The sequence below is a fragment of the Aotus nancymaae genome, unplaced genomic scaffold (genome assembly GCF_030222135.1).
Source record: "Aotus nancymaae isolate 86718 unplaced genomic scaffold, 86718_ANA_hifiasm-v0.15.2.pri h1tg000020l, whole genome shotgun sequence".
Lineage (NCBI taxonomy): Eukaryota > Metazoa > Chordata > Mammalia > Primates > Aotidae > Aotus > Aotus nancymaae.
In genome coordinates, this window is record NW_026988432.1 from 66,984,614 (window position 1) to 67,012,182 (window position 27,569).

General features: G+C 38.3%; 1 protein-coding gene across 1 annotated transcript; it reads left to right on the forward strand.

Moving 5' to 3' along the window:
* Positions 1–928: 928 nt before the first annotated feature.
* On the forward strand, positions 929–26,150 carry NAPG (NSF attachment protein gamma). Its single transcript, XM_012446877.3, has 12 exons — positions 929–1,077; positions 5,328–5,395; positions 7,259–7,343; positions 8,050–8,067; positions 8,963–8,993; positions 14,647–14,756; positions 14,873–14,939; positions 15,212–15,282; positions 19,719–19,797; positions 21,685–21,764; positions 22,339–22,468; positions 23,419–26,150. The coding sequence occupies exons 1-12, from the start codon at positions 1,022–1,024 to the stop codon at positions 23,560–23,562; spliced, it is 939 nt and encodes a 312-aa protein (XP_012302300.1). The 5' UTR covers positions 929–1,021; the 3' UTR covers positions 23,563–26,150.
* The last annotated feature ends 1,419 nt before the right edge of the window (positions 26,151–27,569 follow it).

A 27,569-nucleotide genomic window follows, 5' to 3' on the forward strand; every position in this document is an offset into this window, starting at 1 on the left:
ATGGGACATGAGTTTATGCTGGGGAAAGAGGGACGTGTAAGAGCAGAGGGATAGGGAAAGGTGAGGAATTTGGTGAAGGTAAATAATTACTGGCACTAGGAGATATGAGTTGGAATGGCAAGGGAAAGTAAAGTGGGCTGCTTGAAACTGACACTAGGGAGGGCATGCAATTATGAGTAAGGTCAAGGATGTGACCCTGAGAATGTGTGGCTGCTCTGGTGTGGGAAAGATCACAGGAGGTGGAAGCTGAGAGGCTATACAGGCATTGCAGGAATCATCCATGTGGATATTGAAATCATCATGAATTATGAATGGAGCCAACTGTATTACTGGTTACTATTTCTACCAGACCACTGTACGCGACCTTAAGTCCCTCAACTTTCCATTTAGAGCACTTATCACGGCTTCAAATATTAGAACGATTATTTGGGCCGGGAGTGGATTTTTTGACAGTAATCAGGGCTTACAAGTCTGTTTCGTTTCTTGACTGACATACGATTAATACCCAAAAGGTAGAATGGATAGATAGATGAATACTATTCTAGCTGTGATACAGAGAATCTTCAGATGTAATAAGTTATAAGGCCAATTAACCCTACAAAGAAGATCCACAGTAGTTTCACATTAATGAAAAACTCCTGGTGCAAGTCTTCAAGAGGGCGGGCATTTTTGTCTGCTGATTTTCTCGTGTCTAGAACACTGCCTGACATATTAGGTGCTCTGTAAATACTGAGTGAAAGAATACGCCCCATCAGTATCTCACCGCGCCTGCGCCAGGTGCCCTGGGTGGGGCCAGCCTTGACGCACCGCGCCTGCGTGATGTCTCTTTGCCAGGCGAAACTGCCAGCTCCCAGCCCCGCTTCGCCGCAGCGGCTTGAGCCCTCCGGCCCTCCGTAGCCGCTCGGCTGCTGCGCTGCACCAGCTTCCTACTCGGCGTTCCCACGCCTATTCGAGTGGATTCTCGGCGCCCGAGGAAGAGGCAGACTCACCCTTTCTCCACGTCAGAGACCTGACTGTGGAGATGGCGGCTCAGAAGATAAACGAAGGGCTGGAGCACCTCGCCAAAGCAGAGAAATAGTGAGTGAGATGCCGGGTGGGCCTGTGTGTGGACGCCAAGTCCGTCTTTCACTGGCGCGGCCTTAGCACCCAGCTTGGCGAGAGGGAGGGCACAGGGCTGAGGGGGCCCGGCCCGCTGGTGCCTGCGGGGCTGCCGGGGCTTGGTGTCCCCGGGGTCGCACTCCCGGGGTTGCACTTCCGAGGTCGGGGTCGGGGTCAGGCCCCCAGCGCCTAGGGCAGCTCCGTGGGTCCACCCCGCCGGAAGTCTGCTCCCCAGAGCCGGTGTGGGCGGGGACCCGGCGCAGTGCTGCGGGGCTGGTCTCTAAAGAGGGCTTCTCTACCTGGGCACTAAGCTTCTGAAGGCTTCTTGTGGTGGGGGCTGTCTCTGTATCCGAGGCTCGTTAGCAGCATCCCTTGCTTCGTCTACCTGCTACGTGCCGGTCGCACCTCTTCTCCATTTGTGGCAACCAAAAATGACCTCTGGGGAACAACATCGCCCAGTTGAGAACCACCGCCCTAGAAGAGTCCCTTGTGTGGAGAGGACCATAGATTTACCCCAAAAACCCTTCGGTGAACCTTTGTCATCTGGCACTGTTCCAGTGGGCCACGACTGTGCTTCCCTCGTCCTTTGATGTGTATGTTCTGCCATCTCTGGTACAGTACGTAATAGGCACCCAGCAAATGTTCGTGGGACTGAACTGATTCTCCTGAATTCATTATTTTAGCACCCTCCCCCCGCCCCGCCGTTTCATTACTCCAGCTCATTTTTATCTGAAATGAGGCACAGGTTAATGAAAAGTCGGTGCTATGTTCTGTGGTGGGTGCTTCACATACGTAATTTCATAAGCTAAGATCTTCACAATAACTGCCCAAATAGAGATTCTCATTTTTCGTAAGAGGAAATTAAGCTCATAGAAGCCTCATAACGACTTGCCCCAGGGTGCGCAGGTGAAAGATGGCAGAGCCAGTTTTCAAACAGTGGAAAAACTCAAGCCTTTTCTATCACATGACTCGAGGCAGTCAGTGTGTAAGGTACTGGGACTCTCCTGGTGCAGGAGGTTTCCACAACAATCTGACTTTCTAGTGGGAGCAAACGTAAAAATTGTAGTAAGAATAAATAGTGTGTGGAATAGGGACCACAAAAAAGCTGTGTGAACTGTGAGTAGGTAACATAGAGGGAGAAGTTTATTCTGCCTGAGAAAATTTAAGGAAGAGATGATTTGTGAGCAGGGCCTGAAAAATACAGAATGTTTTAGACAGAGGGAAAATCCTGTGAAAGAGATTCTGTGCACAATCTGTAGTATGTATCATACACGGGCCTGAAAATGTGCTCTGGGAACAATGATTGTAGTGTAGTCACAGTGATGGGAAAAACTGGAGTGAAGAAGAGTTGGGGCCAAAGTGTGAAGGGTCAGCTTCTCAGATGGCTCTTGTAGACATCTAACCCGCAGACCCGGCTAGATTTATTTTTGGTGAAAGAAATGTGGCAGCAGGCCGGGCGTGGTGGTGGCTCTTGCCTGAAATCCCAGCACTTTGTGGGGCCGAAGCGGGTGGATCACTTGAGGTCAGGCATTCGAGACCAGCCTGGCCAACATGGTGGAACCCTGTCTCTAGTAAAAATACAAAAATTAGCCTGGCGTGGTGGCGTGCGCCTGTAATCCCAGCTGCTCCGGAGGCTGAAGCAGGAAAATCATTTGAACCCGGGAGGCAGAGGTTGCAGTGAGTGGAGATCGCGCCACTGCACTCCAACCTGGGAGACGGAGACTGCGTCTCCAAAAAAAAAAAAAAAAAAAGAAAAATGTGGCAGCACTGTAGAGAATGGACTGTGGGGAGAGGGTTGGAGGGAGAATTTTGACATATTCAGTAAACATTTACAAAGTTGTCACTGGGTACCTGTACCAGCCACTGAGGATACTGGAGTAACCAAAAGTGGTGCCTTCAAGAGCTTAGAATTCACAGGCGGGCAGACAAGTGAACAGAGGAGTAAAAATAAGATATTCAGTGCTAGAATAGAAGTATTCATTATGGTATGGTGGAGATATGAAGCAGGGAAAAGGTAGTATGCTCAGGGTGTGAGGAATGGAAGAGGAGGAAAGGTGACTCTCCCATGAAGGTGGTGCCAGACATGTTAGTGGGTTATTGACTTCAGGGAAGAGTCGGTAATGGCGTGAATTCAAGTAACAGTGCAGGGGTAGGATTGGGTGATGTTTGTCAATAGGTTGACATGCTTTAATAACCTGCCTGTGTATAGAGATGAAGGCTTAACTCAGGTTTCTAACTTGAGAGATGGAGTGGGAGAGACCTTCAGCCAAGATAGGGGATGTAGGTTAATGGACATGATTGGTGGGTAGGTCTGGGGCAGGGAGGTGGGGTGGGGAGGCGTGGGGTTCAGGCTTGAAGTGTTAGTTTGAAATGCTGCTAGACAGTTACTGAGTGGGTGGCAGGCAAAATGGGCCAGGAGCTTAGGAGATATTTGATTTTTCTCTGTTTTCTAATGATGGTGCAGTTCAATATTGCTGAGTAATTTTGTAAATTGATCCCCCTACACAGATGGTAATATTGCTGTTTTCCTTTTTTCTGTGGAAATTGGTCAGTTTCCTTATTGATTCTTTGGAGAAAAAGAGTGAAAAGGACTAACAGGTCCTAAACCTAAATTAGCTGTACGTCTTTCTTCCTCGTTAGTGGTGTTCATGTGACTGGGATGGTTTTGCCCAGTTTTAAACTCTCTTTCCGTGTATAGCACATTAGGTGACTGAATGATTGTATCTGGTTTTTAGTGGGATTTAAAAAATTATATTAATATAGAGAATGTAGTGTTTGTTTTGGGATAGGAATGGAGGGTTAGAATTTTGCATATTTCCTTAATTTTGTGTATTAGAGTAGATACACCACAATTCAAGGGTATTATTTTTCTGAGCAGTGAAATTCTTGGTAAGCTTGAAAAATTGCTTGTACTAATTTGAATCTTGTAACACTATATACACAAAGAAGTTTTAGATGCTAAATATGTTAAATAATTTAATTGGCAAAAAATGTTACTTAAAACCTATGGCTGGCTGGGCACAGTGAGTAACTCATGCCAGTAATCTAGCACTTGGGAGGCCTAGGCAGGTGCATCACTTGAGGCCAGGAGTTCAAGACCAGACTGGCCAAACATGGTGAAACGTCTTCTCTATTAAAAATACAAAAATTAGCTGAGTGTGGTGGTGCAAACCTGTAATCTCAGACACTCAGGAGGCTGAGGCACGAGAATCACTTGAACCCGAGAAGCGGAGGTTGCAGTGAGCCGAGATCACACCACTGCACTCCAGCCTGGGCAACCAAGTGAGACCCTATCACAAGAGAAAAAAAAGGCTACTACTTTTGGCAGTTCACATGGCTGTCACAAAAGGAAGACTATACTTCTGAGGGCTAATTTGGATTCCCCATCTTTCAGTTAAGGTACTCCCCTGATTCATTTGAAGCAAGCAGCATTCTATCCAAGCAGGCCTTCACTAATTGAATGAAATTTAGAATTTAAGATGGTTTGGGCAATTCTTACGCACACTCAAATTTCACAGTCACTGAATTAGTTTAAACCAAGTCTGAAATTATTTTAAAGCAAGAAAAAGATATAAAATATTGAGGAAAAGGCAAGTAAGATAAGGATTCAAAAAACCGGCCTTTGATTTGGCAACCAAGAAGCCAGTAGTGATCCTGGAAAGCAGTTTCTCTTGACTTTTGTGCCTACTCCCTCTGTCATTCCATTGAGTGATTGTATTCCTTAGTCTTTCTGTTCTCTCTCTGGATTCTTACTAGGGAATCTCATCTATGCTCTTGACATTTGCTTATGACACCTCCATTTATGTCTCTAGCCTCTCATCGTGCTTGTTTCATGAATCCCCCTCTGCTGTCATTACTGTGCTTCAGAGATTCTTAAGCTTTAATGCACCTTCGGGCTTGTTAAACCTCAGAGGTTCTGTAGGCTTGGGATGGGGTCAGTAATTTACATTTTTAGTAAGTTCCCAGGCAGTGCTGATGCTGCTGGTCCGGGGACCATGAATTGAGAACCTCTAGGAGGAAAGCCACATACCTGTGACAGTGGGAGAGAAAGAGGTGAGGCTGTATTTGTTAGGCATAAGTTTGGATGGAGGAGGGTGACACAAAGAGTTTGTGCCTGATGGCTCCTCCTTTTTTTTCTTTTTTTTAAACTTAGAAGGTTATTACAAGCAGGGATCTGACTTATAAATGTGGTTGGTAACTTCTATTAACTGTGTTGTTTTTCATTCTAGCCTGAAAACTGGTTTTTTAAAATGGAAGCCAGATTATGACAGTGCCGCTTCTGAGTATGGAAAAGCAGGTATTTTTGACTATAGTCCGGTTGCTCCACTATGTAATCTTAAAATAGTCTGATAACTTCATTTCACTGTAATACTTACTCATGTGCTTTCTACAAGGCTTTAATAGTTAAAAAACAGACAGAACAACTGTGCAAGCCCTTGAGTGTTTTTCCTCTTGTTATTTTCAGATGTGTTGAGAGCTGAGTCAGAGATCTTGGTACCTGTTGTTTATGACAGCAGGGATGGGGCGAGGTTGGTGACATACAGCAGTGGGTTTTTAGCATTGCTTATATATTTTTCAGCTCCAGTTATTTGTATACTGTATCCATGAGTTTTGTCATGTTTCTCTATTATACTTTCTGCTGAATAAAGAATTTGTTAAATTTTTTTGTTAATTTATCCTCATCTTAAGCAGATCTGCAGATCATCTTTGCTTGGTACTTTTATCTTTTATGAACCTCACTTTGAGTATATCTGTTCATTGTTCATGAAGTGTTAAGCTATATATGTATTTTAATCATTTTATCTGTATGTAAGATATAAACAATCTAAAATATGCAACAGAAAGGGAATTTACTAAAAATTTAGCATTCTAAATTATAGAATGATAGCTTTCAGCATATCTGTGACTACTTGGAGTATAAATAAAATAAAACAATTTTGAAGTACCTTGAACACATTTTCAGTTGTATTTCAGTGATAACCCTGATCACATGTGTTAGCCTAGCATAGAGATCATCTAGAGCAAGTGCTTTTGGATAAACAGCAAATGAGTCTTCAGTACTTTTATTTAAATCAGAGTAAATTCTGTTTTTTTTGCATCATGCAAACTGTTTATATCTCATACTTTAAAGTTATTAAAAGTTCAAACTTTGTATGAATTTTATGGACTACTTCTGCACGGAGGCTTCTGTAACAAAAGGGAACAACGTTTTGCAAGTTTCCACTGTGAGGGAAATTTAACACAGATTTGTTTTATATCCCTCTGAGAACATGAACTACATTCAAAAATAAATGTTTTAGATCAGATTTTCCCATTGAAGCATCCTTTGTTTATTTTCTTTAAGGTCTTATGGAAAATCTATTTAATCAGAATAAATTTTTTAAAAAGCAACAGAAAAGCAGGGAGAAGAATAGTTCAGTATTTGGTTTTCACATTTTATTAAAGAGAATTTTAAGAGTGTTTTTAACAAATAACCCTTTTCTTAAAGCATTATGCTTTTTGCTGCTTTGTAAGCAACCCTTGAAAAGTTTTCCAAAATTTTAAAATTATATTTTACAAGCATTGCTGTTTTGCTTTGATGATTACACTTTTAAAACAGCTCGCAGTATACTTTAACTGTTTAAACAGTGAGTTTTTTTTATAGACAGTAAACAGTATAAAAGATTTTTTTAAATGCATTGTTAGACATTTAAAGATTATGCCAAAGGAAGGTTTATTATAAAAAACTATTTAATGTGCTTATTGGCCTTCAGTTTCTACATAATTGAATGACCTACACCTAAAGTTCTGTTTTATTATTAAATGTAAAAGTAGTGAAGTAAGGTGCTGTCTTTGGTGACTAAAGAATCTACCTGTCACTAGAGAGTGTTAGGGAGTGTTGGAGTTAGAAAGACTTACTGGTTTTGAATTGAAGTAACTGATTTGTTGCCAGTAGTCAACAATTAAAAAAGAAAAACTTAAAAATACTCCTAAGTTACTGATAATTGGAAAAGTTGTAAGGAAGTTGCTTTAGAAAAAAGTAGTATTTTATAGTTTTTGGAAACTTCCTAAGTATTTGAAATAAGTGTGTTTGTAATACTTCATATAAAATGCAGATTTCAGTAATGATTCATTTGAGGTTTTCAATGATGGAAATAGTCAATTTTTTTTTCTTTTTTAGCTGTTGCTTTTAAAAATGCCAAACAGTTTGAGCAAGCAAAAGATGCCTGCCTGAGGGAAGCTGTTGCCCATGAAAATAATAGGGCGTATCTTTTTCAACCTTTAAAAAGAAATTAAACAATTAGATGATTTTGACAAGCTGTTTTCTCTTGCTGTAAATTTGCTTTACTACCTGTGAAGTAAAATGTTTTTAAATTAGAAAATTATTAGAAAAATTGTGTATTTTTAAACTCTGAAGGAGCGTTTATAGTGAAGTTTGATCATAAGGTCCACACTGGTTCACAGAGCTACCTTTGAGAACTTAGTTTCTGTTGTTTGTGGTTATACTTGATGATGGTTTTACTTGTGATGAAGTAAGAGAAATCTATAGATGTGCTGAAGAATGAAGAAGTAGAACAGGTATTGAAAACGCATGAACTACTGTATCAGTTTTTTAAAAATACAGTTTTCCTCAGGTATTTGAAAGAAGAGTTATAAGAGGTATTTGAAAACTTACTGATAAAAAATGTTTCTCTTACTTGCAAAGTGTAGTCATAATAACTTTGCACTTCAGTGAATTGCATAATAGAAATAGTTTAAAGTCTGTGCAGTGTTATGTCAGTGTTTTGGGGAATTATGTAGTTTTAAACTATATCAACAGGCATTGAATTATTTCTTCTTTACCTGGTTGTAGATTTGTCTTTTGGAACCACCTGGGTCAGTGATTTAGTTAACTGTCTTTAAATAGTAGATCTCTAGAAACTATTGATTTTTTCTTTTTTCCTTAACTTTGACTTTGTTACTTTCATTCAGTCTTTTTCATGCTGCCAAGTAAGTATTCTTCATATTTTCATGTATTTGCAAATTATGTTTTAAATGTTGCTGTTTTTCTGTAGGTTAATTTTTCCCAAATTATAAATTTTGTATTGATTTAAATAATAATCATTTCTCTTTGCTTCAGTTTTTACCTAAACCTTAAAAACTAAATCACTCTTAACTCTAAAATGTAAGGAGTTTAAATTAAATTTGGCATAATATTTTATTAGGAGCATTTTGTTTACTAGTCTATGAAAAAATAAGTTAGAATCTCTTTTTTCCTCTGTTTGATAGCTAATAGTGCCTGTGGAAATGAAGCAGGAAGCTTTCTTCTGCTTTGTGGAGAGTACTTATTTGTGGGCTGAGGTGGGTGGATCACTTGAGGTCAGGAGTTCAAGACCAGCCTGGCCAACTTGGTGAAACCTCTCTCTACTAAAAATATAAAAAATAGCTGGATGTAGTGGCACGTGCCTATAATCTCAGCTACTGAGGAGGCTGAAACAGGAGAATCGCTTGAACCTGGGAGGCGGAGGTTGCAGTGAGCTGAGATCATGCCACTGTACTCCAGCCTGGGCAACAGAGCAAGACTCCATCTCAAAAAACAAAAAAACCCATAGATTTAGGTTTGTTAGATGGAAAGTCATTTAACTTTACTGAGCCTTACTTAATTTTGCATCTGCAAAATAAAATCTCTTTAACTCAAATGTCTGATGTTCTAAGCCATTATTCCCCATGAAAATAAAAATAATAAAAAATTGTGTTGTTTGGTAATAAAAGCCTGAAGTGATACGTTGTTCATGAGCCCATTTTAATTGAAGTCACTTTCCTTACCAGTAGTTCCTCAACAGAAAGTTTCTCCTACCTCTTGTTTCATTAAGATCTCATCAGAGAAATTATATTCTCTTTGCAGAGCTTATGAACAAGCTGGAATGATGTTGAAGGTCAGTAATGTTGTGTCACAATTATTGTGTACGTAAAATAAATTAACTGTAAGGTGTTAATGTAGAATTTATGTTGAAGTTGAAAAGCATCCTTACTCTAAGGCAAGAGGTGCTAAGTTGATTTTCTGTCCATGGTAACATTAATTGGACCCATAGAATACATTCTGTGTGTCTGAAGGTAAGGAGTGTTAAAGTGAAATTTAAGAGAAAATGTTTTGGAGGGAACTGGGAACAGTAACATTCTAAGGTTTATAACCAGGATAGATGTCTACTGCTATAAAAAGAGCTCTTTGGAAAGTTTCTCTACTTTTGAGAAGGACACCTGAATGGTTATAAATATTTTAAAAATTATCATACACGGGTTATAGAAAGAAGAGATGTTTACTTGTGTGAACAACAGTTGGCAGCAGAGACAACCACAGGTTTAAGCTTTTGCTACTTTTATTCATTCTCCAACTAATGTACCTTTGCCACTGTTTGTACTTCTGCCCCCAAAAGCAGGCTAGGAATTAATGTCCTGGTGTGGTGAGACAGAACATATGATACTGACTCTTAGAAATAAAATCTTCTTCTTTTTAAAAATTTTTTTTTCTAAAATGGTAAAAGCTACTTTCAAGTATTTATTATAAAGCTTTGTTTTTAAGAACGTTTACCTTAGTAAAGCTTTTGTTTTTAATTTCTATGACTTTTATAATGTGAACTTACTTTTTTTCAGTGGACACATTCTCCTTGTAGAACAATAAGAAATACTGGAAAGGTTAAAGAATGTTAGTAATAGCTGTTAACATGCTTAATTTAAAAGATTTTATAGGCTTTGACCCAGGAATTCAATTTTGTGAATCTGTCATGTATATGTGTGTGTGTGTGTATGTGTATGTATATATATATATATATATATAGAGAGAGAGAGAGAGAAAGAGAGAGAGAGAGCGAGAGCGCAAAGATTTATGCATCTGGATTTTTTTGAAGAAATGGCAATTATCTAAATTTTTAATCATGGGAAAGTGTTTAAAGAATTGTGATTCTTCCTATGAAAAACTGTTATATATCCATTGAAATATAGCTTTTCTGGCCAAACATGCAACTGAATTGATATTTGGTGATGCAACTTTGCAACTAGAGTTTCTCTTAGAGCCAAAGAAGCCAAGGATCTGCTCTGGTCTTCTTCTGTCTCATTTTCCACCAAAAACTAGGAAGCTCCCAGTTGGCTATTACAGTCTCAGTGTACTTCATGTCTGTTTTTAGGATACACTTAGTTGAGAAATCCTCAAACACTCTAATTCTCACAGCCTCAGTTTATATTGCAACAACTGTACTAAGACTTGAATCTTCATCAAAAGTTATTATTCAGGCATCATTTCTATTGCTCAAGTATCTATTTAATTTGGGTGTTGGAAAAGCGCTACTTTGGAAGAAAGAAAATCAACTTAATGGATAGGGAAATATGAAGGAAAATGCTTTCTGGCATTGTCTTATATTTAATTTAAATGCCTTTGGATAGTCTTGGGAGCATGGGAGCCTTGAGCTACGTGGTCCACAGTTAATTCTGTGGGCTGAAATTTCTATCAATTTGTCATACAGACCTTCACATTTATTCCCCCGCAAGACTTGGGGAGTGCCATTTTGTAGAAAGATGCACAAGGGAAGCCACAGGAACTTGTTGGCTCAACCTTTGGTTCTGTCACTTGATGACTCCTATGATTTCATATCCTGTTTGCTGCACAGGCACACAGCCATTGAAAATAGGCATATTTATGGTAGAGGGTATAACTTTCAAGTAGGCAGCTCATCATTTTTTATGGAGAAGTATCAATATTGTGGTTGAACCTCTTACTCACAGCCTTACTTGATTTATATGCAAAAGCAGGGAGATGTAGTCGTTAACTTTTAAACAACAAATAAGACTTAGATGGCATTTATACTGCCTTCTAATGTATTTTTTGCTCTGTCTTTCTAATCTACTGGGTAAAACTCATGAAAGATAGTCCCTGTGTTATTTCTTTTTATCCTCCCAAATACTTTTATGTTGTAGATGAACAGTATATATGTAATTAGTGATAGGTAAATTAGAGGAAGAAATACAGCTGACCCTTGAACCACCCCAGGGTTGGGATGCCAACCCCCTGTGCAGTTGAACATCTACATACAACTTTAGACTCCCCCAAAACTTTACTAATAGCCTACTGTTTTTGTTTTTTTGAGACAGGGTCTTACACTGTTGCCCAGGCTGGAGTGCAGTGGCACAACCATAGCTTACTGCAGCTTCAACCTCCTGGACTCAAGCAAATATCCTCCTACCTCTGCCTCCTTAGTAGCTGTATAGGCGCATGCCACCATGCCCTGCTAATTTTTAATTTTTTTTTAATAGAGACTGCGTCTTGCTGTGTTGCCCAGGCTGGTCTCAAACCCCTGGGCTCAAGTGATACTTCTTCCTCAGCCTCCCAAAGTGCTGGGATTATAGGTGTAAGCCACTAACTTACTATTGACTAGAAGTCTTGCCAATAATATAAACAGTCAGTTAATACATATGTTATATGGAATATGTTTTATACTGTATTCTTATAATAAAGTACTCTAGAGAAAAGGAAATAATATTAAGACAATCATAAGGAAGAGAAAATATATTTACTGTTCTTTAAGTGGACGTAGATCATCAGAAGGCTCTTCATCCTCACCATGGTCTTCACATTTGAGTGGGCTGAGGAGGAGGAGGAAGAGGAGGGTTTGGTTTTGCTGTCTCAGGGGTAGCCCAGGAGCAAGATAGTCTGCATATAATTGGTCCTGCGCAGTTTAAATCCCTGTTGTTCAAGGTTCAGTTGTATTCTTTAAAAACCAAAATGACCCTCAGAACTAAAGTGCCTGAGAGAGAATTGTTAGGTTTACCTCCCTGTTCATTCAGATATCCTTCAGCAAATATTGTAGACTCGGATTCTTTCATTGACCTTTGGTTTTATAACAAAATATTGTTTTTATTTTTTCACTGAGGTTTGGAGGTGTATTAGCGTATCATTCTGCTTGAGTGAATGATAGCAGCCTTATTTCATAAATTATGTTTCAGTCTGTTTTTTTTGTTAGTTTCCATAGCTAAATAATAAAGTATGTTTTGGGGTTGTCGAAAATGAGACCAGTTTTGTTAGGGATATCCTAATGAATTTGTCGACTTCGCAAGAGACTGAATAGGCAGATTTGTAAACCACCCATAAGATGCAATGTGGAGCCTACCTTAAGATACAGCAAGTCAACACTAAATAAGTTGTTCCTGTAAACTTTATAACTAGCTTTTAAATGATTTTTTTTTTAGTCTATTTCAAAAATGTTTGATTTGGAGATGTTAGACATTAGGACTGCAGATCCTGAGATGTATAAGTTAAAGATACAGAATTTCTAGGTCCTTGAGGAATCGCCACACTGTCTTCCACAATGGTTGAACTAATTTACACTCCCACCAACAGCGTAAAAGTGTTCCTATTTCTCAAGGACCTAGAAATAGAAATTCCATTTGACCCAGCAATCCTATTACTGGGTATATATCCAAAGGATTATAAATCGTTCTACTATAAGGACACATGCACACGAATGTTCATTGCAGCACAGTTTACAATAGCAGAGACCTGGAACCAACCCAAATGCCCATCGATGATAGACTGGACAGGGAAAATGTGGCACATATACACCATGGAATATTATGCAGCCATCAAAAACGATGAGTTCGTGTCCTTTGTAGGGACATGGATGAACCTGGAAACCATCATTCTCAGCGAACTGACACAAGAACAGAAAATCAAACACCGCATCTTCTCACTCATAGGCGGGTGTTGAACAATGAGAACACATGGACACAGGGAGGGGAGCACTACACACTGGGGTCTGTTGGGGGGAAATAGGGGAGGGGACAGCGGGGGGTGGGGAGTTGGCGAGAGATATCATGGGGAGAAATGCCAGATATAGGTGAAGGGGAGGAAGGCAGCAAATCACACTGACACGTGTGTACCTATGCAACAATCTTGCATGTTCTTCACATGTACCCCCAAACCTAAAATACAATAAAATAAAAGAAAAAAAAAGATACAGAATTTATCAGTCATGGAAGAGGGTTGCAAACTCAAATGAACTCAGATCATATGGGAATAGCTGAAATGAATGAAGCAGCCTGGACGTGGAGGGAAGTTGGAAGTGAAGAGTAGGGAGAAGTGCCAGGAGGTGCATGCTCATCTGATGGGACAGCACTATCCAGCCCCAGCTTGTTGTTGCCATACAGGGATGCAAGCCTGCTGGTACCATAGCTTTATATATATATATATATATATGTACATATTTTGAAGAAAGCCATAAAACAGCTTTTGTGAAAGTATCTGATTTAAAAATACTGCATGGATCAAGCAAAACACACATGGAAATGAGATAGAGTCATTGGGCTGCCAGTTTGTGATATTTGGCATAGGTCTTGTATATAATAGGAACTTAGTAAATGTTTAAAGAATAAGAAATGCTTAGAAAACAGTAAGGAGCAAGGTTTTTGTTTTTTTTCTATTTTCATAGTTTTCCTAAAGGTCTATGAAGTGATGATGAACTCTGTGTAGAAATTACCTGGTATATTTTTGGTTGGGCTTAATGAAGCTTGATTGAAAGAATAATCCTGTAAAGCATTTCATTTTAAATATATTTATTGTTGTACAGTGTTTTGTAGAGTCAAAAATAATCGCATTTCATATGCTATGCCCACTTTTTGACGGGGTTGTTTTTTTCTTACAAATTTAAGTTCCTTGTAGAAAAAGAAGACATTTATGTGGCCAAAAAATATGAGAAAAAAAGTTCTTCATCACTGATCATTAGAGAAATGCAAATCAAAACCACAATGAGATACCATCTTACACCAGTCAGAATGGCGATGATTAAGAAGTCAGGAAACAATAGATGTTGGCGAGGCTGTGGAGAAATAGGAACGCTTTTATACTTTTGGTGGTTATGTAAATTAGTTCAACCATTGTAGAAGACAGTGTGGAGATTCCTCAAGGGTCTAGAATCAGAAATACCATTCGACCCAGCAATCCCATTACTGGGGATATACCCAAAGGAACATATATCATTCTACTCCTATAAAGACACATGCACATATATGTTTATTGCAGCACTATTTACAATAGCAAAGACTTGGAACCAACCCAAATGCCCATCAATGATAGACTGAATAAAGAAAGTGTGGTACATATACACCATGAAATACTATGCAGCCATAAAAAAGAATGAGATCATGTCCTTTGCAAGGATGAAGCTGGAAGCTGTCATTCTCAGCAAACTAAAACAGGAACCGAAAACCAAACACTGCATGTTCTCACTGATAAGTGGGAGTTGAACAAGAACACATGGACACAGGGAGGGGAACATCACACACTGGGGCCTTTCGTGGAATGAGGGGCTAGGGAGGGAGAGCATTAGGACAAATACTAATGCATGCGAGGCTTAAAACCTAGATGATGGATTGATAGGTATATAGCAAACCACCGTGGCACATGTATACCTATGTAACCTGCATGTTCTGCACATGTGTCCTGGAACTTAAAGTAAAATAAAAAATAATTGCATTTCAGATTGTTAACTCCATTTTTCTTTAATTGATTTATTTGCTGATCTGTGCTGTGTCCTTTGCCCAAAGGAGATGCAGAAACTACCAGAAGCTGTTCAGCTAATTGAGAAAGCCAGCATGATGTATCTAGAAAATGGCACCCCAGACACAGCAGCCATGGCTTTGGAGCGAGCTGGAAAGTGAGTGTGAGATGCACCAGTCTCTGCATAGAAGTCTTATCTTTTTGTTTTAATAAAGTCTTTGAAAAACAAGCTTTCCATTTCTCATGTAGATCACATTTTCTTGTCTAATTCAGGCTTATAGAAAATGTTGATCCAGAAAAGGCTGTACAGTTATATCAACAGACAGCTAATGTGTTTGAAGTAAGTTTGAGTCTTATTTTTTCTTTAATTATTTAGAATGTTTAGATAAATAATACATCGGAAAATAAATAAATGCAGTGACTACTTTTAAAACTTTTCCCTGCTCACAGTTGCGTGCTATTTCTTTTCTGCTAGAGAGTAGTAAAATGGACTAGCAGCTTTCGTGTTTCCCCTTTGATCCAGTGCTATTACTTCTTTACAAAATAAATACTATGGGATAAAAAATTTCAACATTAAAACAGCCAACACTTGTTTTTCTTTGATTCCTTCAGAATGAGGAGCGCTTACGACAGGCAGTTGAATTATTGGGAAAAGCCTCCAGACTACTAGTACGAGGACGTAGGTATGTCTTTAAGAACTATTCCTATGTGTTCATACTTTGAATCTGCATTTAGAACTGGAAAGTAATTTGGGGGATAGCTTGTTAATTTTTTGGTGTAAGCTATAGACACACGAGGCAACCCAATAGAATATTAACATTTACTAGACAGTAGGCACACTGAATTAGATATTAAAAGATCTGTTGTTTTTTGAAAGTGTAATGCCCAGATTTATCATGCATTGTACTTTTATTGGTTGAACCCTGGCTCAGCAGCATAAGAGGGAACAGTTTTCTTCATCTATTATTCGGTTGGATTATAGTATCTCTCTCAAGGAAAAATAAGAGTATTAGGATAAATGACAAAGATGCATAAATACTCACCCATGAAAATGGACAGGTTCTTGACAAATAGTGTCATTAACAAAATATTTACCTTGTTATCCTTTCAACATGATCTGAGGCACAAATAGTTGAACCTCAGAAAGCTAAAATCCTATTGGGTTTTCCTTTTATTTTTTTTTTTAGTTTATCTCAGTTTACTTTTAGTAAATAATTTCTATCATTAATAAAATTCTGTCTCAATAATATTTAAGATAAACATTTTTAGGAGATAGTCTGCAGATATCTTAATTGAAATTTACCCAAAGCTTCCCACTAACAGAAAACACCCGAGATCCATTTAATGTGTCAAGGAATCAAAGTAGAAATGACTGATGAATCTGTCTTTTCTGAGACTGAATTAATTTTTTTCTTCATGAAGACTGCAGATTCTGAAATATGATTTAAACCTGTCTAGAGTAACATGAGAATAAATTGATCTAGAATTAACTGTTAAACAATCTCATTTAGATAAACTACTTTGTTTATAGGACCTTCCTTCATTGAGTAGTTTTTTTGTGGTTGGTCTAATTGGAAAAGAAATTTTATTTTGTTTTTAAATTAGAACTTTAATCATGAAGCAAAGTTTATATATCATTCATGGGTCATTACCTTTATTCATCTTATTACTTGTTGCTTCCCAGAAATCAGTTACCGAAATGCTAACTCTGACAATTCCCAACTTACAAATGGTTCAGTTTAGTTTTTGAAAGCGTTTGTTACAGCAGCAGAGCTGTTCTTGGTGATGGTGCTATGGCTATGGAAGAATAGCTGAACTGTGAGGTGATACCAAGGTTCTGACTAGCGAGCAGGGGCCCCATGTCTTAGAAACAGCATCCTTCATTCTTCTCAGGGCAGCCAGAAAGCAAGTTTGAGCATACTTTACCTCTTTCTCATCTGTTCTCGCCTCCTAATGCTTCTCCACAAGGTTCCCAGTGACTTTGTAGAGTGCTAAGCCCCTTACTATAGGACCCCATGGAAAGTGGAGAAAGTGAAGTTGCAGGAAGCGGGGAGAAGGTAAGGACAGCCCTGTGTGAGAGCCACACTGCCTCAGCTCCCATGATGTATTTTTGTTTTCCACATCTTCTTTCCTTTTGTTTCTCAAGGTGTATAGATCAACTAAAGCTGTGTTGTAGACAGAGTAGCACAGGAAAGGAGAGAGGCCAGGATCTTTTAGGGGGAGGTCAGCTGAAGAATGTTTTCTAGCTGCCTGTGCATGTTCCTTTAGAAAGCTCCCCTAGGGATGGGGACCACCATCATCCTCAAAACATTACCAATGTTGCCAGTTGGTTTGGAGTTCAAGAAATAGTTGGGACCAGAAGAAGAGTTTGAGTCGTGGTGAGGAAAGTGCCTTTTGAAAGCTTGGGGATGAATGAGATTCTATAACAGTTTCCTACCGTTTCCTTCTGTGGGATTTCAATTTTGTTTCATTTGGGTTTAACTTTTTTTGAGTTATAGGAAGATAAAAACAATTTATTCTGTTTTCAGCAAAACCAGATTCTTGTCATTTTGTTAGGAATATTAAGTATTGCCTGATGGGAAAGTTGAAATCATCTGTGTTTCATTATAATAAGTAACGAATACTTTCCTGGATACGTTTAAAAATAGATGGGTTTATATGCTAATTTCATAGCCTTTTAGCAAAGTCAATCAATTTTTTTGACTACCAACTCATATAAGCGCTTGGCTCTTTTGTTAGGTAGCTATATGTTAGCACATAGAAATGCTATTATGTCAAGGAAATAAACAGTTTATGTGTAAAGAATGCACCCTTTATAGTTAAATATATGAAAAATTTAAAATACTGAGATTGCTACTAGAATGTAATATAATCTGAACACTTTGAGCACACAATATTCTGAATTCATTTTATAAAAATAGGGTCTGTGATAAGCTCAGGGTCACAATTAAAAATGATGTATGTACTTGAAGCTGTAGTCTGCCTTGCATTAATTTTTTATTTCTGCATAGCAAATTGCCACAGACTTAGCAGCTTAAAAGAATATTCACTGATGAGTTCACAATTTCATGAGGCCAGAAGTCTGGATATAGTATAGCTAGGACCTAGTGTCTCTAGGTAGCAGAGCTAGGGTCTCATCAGGCTGAAATCAAGGTGTCAGAGGGGACTATGATCTCATCTAAGGCTTGGGTCCTTTTCCAAGCTCATTGATTGTTGGCAGAATTGATTTCCTTGTGACAGAGATTCCTGTTTTCTTGTTGCCTGTTGGCCAGGAACTGCTCTCAGTTGTTGAGCTCTCCTTCAGTTCCTGACCATATGCCCCTCTTGGTGGTTCACAGCATGGCAGTTTACTGCTAATTCCAGCCATTGGGAGCAAGTCACTCTGATTTCCAGTCTCTAACTTAAGGAAGGACCCACCTGATTAAGTCGGGTCCACATAGACAGTGATTCACTCAATGTCAGCTGATTTGTATCCTAATCACAGGATGGCCCATCATATTTCGAGGGTCACACCCACACTTAAAGGGGGATTATATGAGAAGTGTTTACAAGAGGGAAGAATCGGGAATACTCTTAGAATTCTGCTACCAAACCCAAGTTATAAATTGACTTTATTCCAAAATTTTATCAAATTGACCTTTGAAAATTCAGAATGCATTTCTTCAATGAGTGTCATTTTATAAGGCATTAAGTTGCCAGGGTACATCCCATAAAGATTCAGTTTAACTCATGATACAAGTAGCCATAATGGCATAAGTCAAGCCACTGTGTGTGTGATGCAGCGGGTGTGTGTGTGTGTGTATACATGCAACTATTTTTAAAAAGATAACATACAGGCCAGATGCAGTGGCTTACGCCTATGATCCCAGCACTTCTGGAGGCTGAGGCGGGTGGCTCACCTGAGGTCAGGAGTTCAAGACCAGCCTGCCCAACATGGTGAAACCCTGTCTCTACTAAAAATACAAAAATTAGCTGGGCAAAGTGGCATGCACTTATAATCCCAGCTACTGGGGACACTGAGGCAGGAGAATCACTTGAACCCAGGGGGTGGAAGTTGCAGTGAGCTGAGATCTTATCACTTCACTGCAGCCTAGGCAAAAGAGTGAGACTGTCTCAAAAAAAAAAAAAAAAAGATAACATATAGAAAAATAGAGCATAACATTTTTGTATTTTTACTTCGGGTTACAATACCACTTGTCTCCCCTTGAATCCCAATAGTACAGACTCTTGCCCCTTTTGGCAGTTGGTTGTATGTAATCCCAATGCCCAGACCCCTGGTAGGTGCTCCCATAACCTTGGACTCTTATTGGGATGAGAGCAGTGGCTGAAGACTATACATTTCACTCAGTCTCAAGTTGTGCTACTCAGGGATTCCTGGTATTTGGAGTATACTACAGTTTTGAGGAAAGGAGGATTCAATTAGGATTTGATGGAATTAGGGCTGGGGGAGTGAGAAAGGGATAAGGGCCTGGAGCATTTGGGGGAAATTTTTGGTGACCCCTTTCCTTGCTTTCATCTTCATTCTGCCATTGGGCAGAATAGAAGAAAGGAAGAATGTATGAGAGTCAATGGAAAAGATGAATGTTGAAGATTGAAGATGCAGGAAGGATTTTGTTTAGGTCTCTAACTTGCCTCCCCTCAATGCTGCCCTCTTCGGCACCTCAGAGCTTGCTAGGGCCACTGAGGCAGCAGTGGAGTATGTGATGGAGGGACACGGTGGGGTGATGGCACGGGGTGCCCTGGGGTGTCTGGATGTTCTTTCAGTCTGGAGGAAAGAAATCTTGGGTGATCATCTCAACTATGTATCACAAAGAAGTTTGTTTGACAGAAACTCATTATTGGACAATCCTTACCAAGCTTAAAACTCCCTGTTTGACCTAACCCATCCTTGAGTTCTTTTGCTTTTTCTGTCAGCGTACTGTCTGAAAGTGGGGAGTCAGACATTTGAAAGGCAAGCCAGATGAGCAGAGCGTGTGGAAACCTGGGTCCTGGGGCAGCTGCTAACAATACCTGTCCTCTTGATGTCTCTACAATCTATGATGTCAAATACATTTCACAGGGGACCTCTGCTATAGATTATTTAGACCTGCTTGTTTTACATATCTGTGTTTCCTTTTAGGTTTGATGAGGCAGCACTCTCTATTCAGAAAGAAAAAAATATTTATAAGGAAATTGAGAATTATCCAACTTGTTATAAGGTATTCTTTGAATGTGTTTGTTTTTGGCATTACATTAGATTTTTTATACTAGTCTGAATACATACCTAGGAAAGGATTCTATGGATATTTCTATGTTTTTTGTAAAACAATACTTCATGGGCCTCTGTTTTTGACCACGATAGAGTAAGGCCAATACAGCTAGTCTCTCTGCTGATTACAGCTAATCTGCTGGATAGCAAAAGCAACCACCCTTTAACTCTGAAAAGTAAATACAAGCCGATAGACTAAGGAGAGGAGCAAACGCTTGGAGAAACAACCACTATAGGAGTGAGTTTCTCGGGTTTTTTTCCATTTCTTGCCCTGCCCTTAGAGAAGCCTGCAGTTGTGGAGCTGGGTGGGCAGCACAGGCTGCAACAATGAAAACTCCAAAAGAAACCCCGTCTTTCTAACCAGCACTGGGAGAAGAGTTCCCATTGTTTTCTTGGCTTTTGCTCTAAGCTTGTGCCCAAGGCATGGAGCTACACTGTGATGATGGCTCAGGTCACTAAAACTCCACAAGGACCCCAGTCTCTTTTGCCAGAGGGAACTAGGAAAATGAGCTAGAGAGCAAGGAGAAAATCCCAGAAAGGAGAGAGCTGGAAACGGAGTCTCCTAAGTGTAGATGTGGCCCACACAAGACTTGGATTTACTCTTCAGCTGTGCTGAGACAGGCCCCAGAATAGCAGTGCAAAGCTTGGAGAGCTAAAGTTTCATCACTGTCGAAGTGTTGCACTGCCCTCTGAAGGGCTTATGCATGGAACGGGCCCAAAGCCACATAGCAAAGGATTTTAACTAAGTGTAGAACCTCCATCCACCAAAAGCAGGGTACCACGTGTAGTCTGAACCTACCTGGGGTGATTACCTGCTGAAAACATCCGTACTCCTGAAAATTAAGCAGAAGCTGCATGGTATTACATTCACAGTACAATCCAGAATTATTCAACATGCAAAGAACCTGGAAAATATGACCTGTTTTTAGGAAAAAAGACAACTGATGCCAACCCTGCAGTGATTGGGGTTGTTGGCATTATCACATAAGGACTTTGAAGCAACTGTAAGTTGCTCCATGAGGTAAAGGTGAACACAATAGAAATGAATGCAAAAGGGGTTCTGTTGTTTTTTATTGAAAAATTGTGTTTATAGAAACTATACAAATGAACTAAATGGGAATTTTAGGGCTGGAGAATACGTTATTGAAATAAAATATTGGATAAGCTTAATCTCATAATAGAGATGACAGAAGGAAGACTTTGTGAACTTGAAGATAGATCAGTAAAAGTTACCTAAACAATAGAGATAAAAAAGATGGAAAAATACTTCACAAAGACCTATTTTGCCAATAATTTATCAGTCATATCTTTGATCTTATTACTGCTTTTATTGTTGACTTATCAGTGCTATCATTGTTTCTGTTATCTGAGGTTTTCACTCATACATCTTTTTCCTAGTTTCTTTTTAAGGATTGTAAGTATCATTGCGGAGTTATGGGTCCCCCTTCTCTTTTTTGTTCCTATTTCAAGCTTGAATCTGTGCAGATATTTAAAAGAAATTCTCTTTAAAACATGGTTGTGATCTAAGGCCTGTGTCACAGTGTGGTCCCCAGACCAGCAGTAAGAGTGCCCCCTGGAGCTTGTTAGAAATGGGTGAATCCCAGGCTTGCCCCAGGCTTACTGTCTTCATGTAACCGAATCCCAGGACAGGAGAGTTGGAAAAATGCGGTTCTAGGCTATTTCCCCTCAAGTGTCCTGTGGAAGGTACTACAGCATTTATAAATCTCTCTTTATACAAAGACTCTGAAAGTTAAACTCCAGGTGTTTTTAATACTGCCAGGATATTGACTTTATTAAACAGATATAAATTTGACCATGATCCTCTCTTTTGTTTTAGAAAACAATTGCTCAAGTCTTAGTTCATCTACACAGAAATGACTATGTAGCTGCAGAAAGATGTGTCCGGGAGAGCTATAGGTAAGACATTGTCTGGGCCCTTTTGACTTGCATTGTTGACACTTGTGTTTCTACAACTAAGATTGCTGCTAGGACAAATGTTCCTGGCCATGGAACTTATTTCTAAATCTTAGGAGTGCTCATCTACCATTTTATCTTTTACAGTGGGCATTTTACACTTTTTTTTTCCCTTTCCTGTATTTTTCTCTTGGGGACCTCCATGGAAATGAATGACTTTAGTCATTTTGTTTTATTTGCCTTCCAAGAAAAAAAGAACAAGAAAAAGGGGGAAAAATTCTCAGATTATATGTTATGGAAATCAGAATGAGGGATTTTCTCAGTGTTTAACATGAGCAGTCTTAATCTCGACACTATTAACATTTGGGCTGGACAACTGTGGTCGGGCCTGTCCTGTGCACTGCAGGTTGGTTAGCAGTATCTCCAGTCTCTGCCCTCTAGATGCCACTAGTATTCCCACACTTTTAAGAACCAAAATGTCTCCAGACATTGTCACATGCCAGGGGCAGAATCATCCCTGGCTGAGATATGTTCTTTTAAGGAGAAGGTGAAGACGTGTGATTTGTGCTTACTGCAGCATCCCCGGGTTCAATGGCAGTGAAGACTGTGCTGCGCTGGAACAGCTTCTTGAAGGTTATGACCAGCAAGACCAAGATCAAGTGTCAGACGTTTGCAACTCGCCGCTTTTCAAGTACATGGACAATGATGTAAGTGGACCTGTTTGCATATCTTTAACCTTTTCTCTTGAAAGAAAGAGGTTTCTATTGAGATTATTTTTTACCCGTGTACTTAGGCATTTTTTTTCTACCTCTTTTTTTTCTTCTCAAACTACTACTCATGAGGAAACTGACCACTTGCATTCAATTTCACCATAGATTTAGATAAAATAGATGTTAGTTGTGTGGTTTATAACCATTTACTCACCCATCTAACTCTCTTGACCATACACATTTTTTAAAACTCTGTCTAATTTCTCAACTTTTCCTCTATCTGTTGTCTTATAGGTTGCTTAGTATATTCATTTCTTTTAGATGCACGGTCTGAAAGAGGCCCATTGTGTAGTGGCCTTTGTAATTCAGTAGACCTGTGGGAATCTGTGATAACTAGCTAAAGCCTCAGTTAACTCATTTGTAAAAATGAAGCCACTAGTACCTGTCTTGCTGGACTGTTGTGAAGAATACATTAGTCTGTGTATGAGAAATATCCTTACATGATATCTTGCACATAAAGTGAACCATGGCTATAAGTTTCTATTTTTTCTCATTTCTCTTTCTCAGTAGATTTCTAAGTACCTGTTCGGTCTTAGGCCTTTAGAGTATCATCATAGTATCAGATCAACTTAAGGTCTTCAGTTGTTTTAAAATGATATATGTAGAAAAAATGTTTTTCTAAATAACTTCTTACATGGTTTTGAAAATACATATTTTTAAATTTTTAATTTAAAAAATTTATGATTGATGGTTTTACTAGTTGTGTACCTGTCCCACCATGGTCATGAGGCATCTGGAGACAGCATTATTGGGTTTTTTTTTTCCATCTGAATGACAGAATTGGTGTTCATGAGGGTGGAGAGCCAGGCTGCGTCCTTTTAGAGCTGAGTAAAATGTGTCAGGATTCTAGTTATCCAGCTTTTAAGAACATGTTCTGTTGTTGACAGTATGCTAAGCTGGGCCTGAGTTTGGTGGTTCCAGGAGGGGGAATCAAGAAGAAATCACCTGCGACACCACAGGCCAAGCCTGATGGCGTCACTGCCACAGCTGCTGATGAAGAGGAAGACGAATACTCAGGAGGACTATGCTAGTATTTTGCTTGCTGAAAAGAAAAGGAAAACAAAGGGAAAATCCTGACATGCCATTTCAAGGACTTGGGTCTAGATTAGGGATATCTGTACTTCATTACAGTCGTGATTTTGGATCCTAATAAAAACTAGTTTTTAGTTACCATCTTCCCAAATCAGTCATATCCTTTATCTGTGAAGCATATCTTTTTCTTTCCATAAGAGCTTTCTTAAGACACCAGCAGGAATTAACAGAAAATCTCTGTCTTGTTTTAATACAGTTGATTAAAAAATTTACAAGCCAAATTATACATAAATTATGTTCTAAACAAAAGGGGTAAGAAGCACAGGTATTCTTCTCTCTTGGACAGTTGTAAGTTACTGTTAGTGAATTGTTTTTTACATTTTATTTAATAATTGCTGCTAAAAGTGATGTTTACTGGTAAAATTATTTTAAAATTTGTTTTGTTTGGAAAAGGAAATTTATCCCCTATGATGCTAGATATATTTAAATTATTAAGTCTTTTCAGAAATGAGATGGGAACAGGAAGTTATTTTGAGCCTTACAATATTATTTAGCCCAATAAAAGGTGCACTGAAGCTCTTATATATGAGTTTGAAAAATTTTGAAGGTAGCATACTAAAGTGATTCTATAATATCTTCAGTCCTCTCTGAAGTGTGGGTATTTCTTCCTTCTAAAAAATACATAGTGACTGTCTCCATATCTACTTGGCTCTTAACCAAATAGGAGCTAATAGCTAATGAATACTTTTTTTTTTTTTTTTTAAGACACGGTCTCACTCTGTTGCCCTGGCTGGAGTGCAGTGGCATAATCACAGCTCCCTGCAGCCTCTCTGGGACTCGGGTGATTCTGCCACCTCAGTCCTGAGTAACTGGGACTGCAGCAAGTAGCTGGGACTACAGGCATGTGCCACCACGCCAGAGTAATTTTTTTTTTTTTTGGTATTTTTTGTAGAGATGGGGTTTCTCCATGTTACACAGGCTGTCCTCAGGCTCCTAAGCTCAAGCCATCTGCCTGCCTCAGCTTCCCAGAGTGCTGGGATTGTAGGCATAAGCCACCTCTCCTGGCCTGCGAATATCTTTTTTATGCATTGTAAGAACAAGGTAATGTTTCCATCAACATAGTACAGTTACATTTCTTTTCTGCAGAATAATTTGGTTTATTTTGATTTTAACTCCATCGTAACTTGATATGGAAAATGCTGTATACTATGAAAACTTAGCTGAAAGGGAAGAATCGTTTTAGAAAGAAATGTATTTAAAACACTGCACTGCCAATATATTGATCCTTTACAGTTATTTCCTAAAATGCTATTTTTGAAACATTCCTTTTTTACCCTATGTAGCTTAGACCCATCTCATAATCTGTTAATTGGAAAGAGGCTACAGACACCAGCATTGTGCATTCAGCAGGTACATGCTACTTATTCATGCCCTGTCTCTATCTCCTTTAGAGTCATACCTTAAATTTTGAATATAGGATGCTTAATTTTGCTAGACTTTCTGAAAACACTAAGGTGGAGTATCAGAAGTGATTTTAGTCACAACTAGTTCAGTAGGAGAGCTTAAGACATAATAACATCCTCCTTTGGGAGGTGGTCTTGTGTACGTGGATGTTGGTATACAGTTTTTTATTGTAGGTCTGATACAAAAGTCTAATGAATTTAATGTTTTTCTTCCTTAATTTATTGGCATAGTTCTTCAGGTAGCAGCTCATTTTTATTAATGATACTGGAATTAACGCTGAGCAAGCTATATTTAGACATTTGCGTTTAAGGACATTGCTGTGTTTCAGAGAACCCATCATTGCTGCTTGTATCCTTTACTTTAGATCCAATCAGAAACTTCTGGAGGCTTACATTAATGCTCATTTGAGCTAATTAATAATCTGTTTAAACAGATTTGGCAATACTTTAAAGATGTTTTAGACTATTTGTTTATAGATCTTATTACCCATTAAAGTATTGGGGAAAAAATTTTTTAGTTTTACTCTTGTGTACTGAAAACTTTTTTTTTTAAAGAAGGTGATGATGAAGTGCATTCTGTAGCAGCAGCACAGCTGGGCTTTAAACCACACAAAAGGCTGTTTCCAAGTACAGCCTCCTTCACCCTTCTTGCCCATGGTTAAGATTGACTAACTAGAACTTGGGGATATTCTTTGTTTTCAGGGTTATTCTATGTGGTAAAAAATATTTGTTTCACATTTATACGTTTTCTTTTTCTATTCACATAAGTTCCTGTTTTGAGAGTGTACTCAGAAGTATAAAACTTGGTGTTTACAAGAAAAATCGTCTTCCAGAACTCCACTGTCATCACTTTCACCAAAGTGGAAGTCTGCATGAATATGCTCAGAATCTAATATTCAATGTTCTGTTACATTGTAAGTGAAGTCCAGCTACAAAATAGACTTAATATATTGAAATTATTTGTACATATGCAGAGTATGGTATTTGTGTATGAAATCTGCTTTATTCCTATTTTTTTCAGCTCTGATGAGTAGAATATTAAATGTGTTATTATGAAAATACAGATTTATTGCTTCTATAGGAAGATAATTATGAAAATAAAACCTGAAACTATATAAATATGATTGTTCTTTGTATTATTTATTTTATTTAGCTTGTTAATTTTCTTTTTTCCAGGGACACATTCTCAATTATATGACTTCAGCTTTATTTTACAAAGACAGTATTTTGTAAATACTGTCTTTGTAAAATTTTATCTGCAGTTGTCTTTTCTGCTCTTTGGGAGTAAGGTATCTTTGGAAATTTAAACTGTTTGAGCTTCTCAAAATACTAGTCATTCATTTATTATAATACTATAATATGCTGGTGTTTGGTGAGATGGAAGACTAATACATCTTTCAAGAGAGTAATTCTTTGATTGGGTTGAGATAAAACCATACGTGATTAGGAGGCTAAGAGTACTGATGTGAACTTGTTTACATAATTAGCACCTTAATTACTAGCATATTTACTTATAATCAGACATTTATTGGATGATTATAAATAATCATCACCTGTCTTTCATGGAATGGAAATTAATTATAATGTGATACTTGGATTTAGGAGAAGTTGGAGTAAGAAAGAATGCAGAAGTGGCTCTCAGACATAGTGTGATTGTGTATTTCTTCCAGGACACATTGGAGTGTCCTGAATGTGGTTTGTAGTCATTATTGTGTTTGTAGCAGCAAGAAGAGATAGCCAGGAAAGATAAGCAAAGTCCACCTTCCTCTGTCACCCACCTCCCCTGCATTGCTTTCATTCGACTCATCAAGAAAGGCTCAATAATGACTTTAATGTGATGAGTTAAATTTAAGGACATTAAAAACATCTTGAAAGTAAAAAGTACTGAGGCAGACACAAATTTTGAAAAAGGAAAACAAACTTTCCTCTCAGTTATCTTTATTCCACAAGGTTTTGTACATAGAAACAACTTACATGGCATTTAATTAATACTCAAGGACACTCAATAAAATGTGCTTAGATAATTGCCTTCACTTCACAAACTTGGTTAATTTGCTCCCATAGAGTTACATTCCCTTTACAGGGTTTTTTTTTTTTTTGTATCTGACTCTTAAATTTTTCAAGGGGCCTAATTTAGCCTTAAAACTAAAAAATTTTTCTAAGTACTTAAGTAACTTGTAAAGCTAGTAAATCCAACTTGCACATGGTAATTTGAGCTTTAAAATTTTCAAATACTCTTTGTGAAAAATTCTCAATCACAATTAAAGATTTAAAATGAAAATCAAAAGGTTAATATGTGAGATTTTGTTAAATGTTTTAAGAACCTTAAATATAAACCTGCACAGATTATCATAATGATCATAAAATGTATACCTAAACATAACTAGAAAGTATTTTCACTAAAGTTGACTTTATCAATACGAAATACTTATTTTTATACTTAACCCAGGTTAAGTCATTTAGCCAAATAAGAACAAATATACCTTCTTGGGAGGGCCTAAATGGTTGGGACCATGGCACAATTGGAGTACAAAGACTGAGAT

Bases quoted from the DNA above. Each gene is read 5' to 3' on its own strand.
- NAPG (XM_012446877.3), top strand. From the start codon at position 1,022: ATGGCGGCTCAGAAGATAAACGAAGGGCTGGAGCACCTCGCCAAAGCA. The intron at 5,396-7,258 runs GTATTTTTGACT...TTTCTTTTTTAG, and splicing joins TTCTGAGTATGGAAAAGCAG to CTGTTGCTTTTAAAAATGCC. The intron at 8,994-14,646 runs GTCAGTAATGTT...CTTTGCCCAAAG, and splicing joins AAGCTGGAATGATGTTGAAG to GAGATGCAGAAACTACCAGA.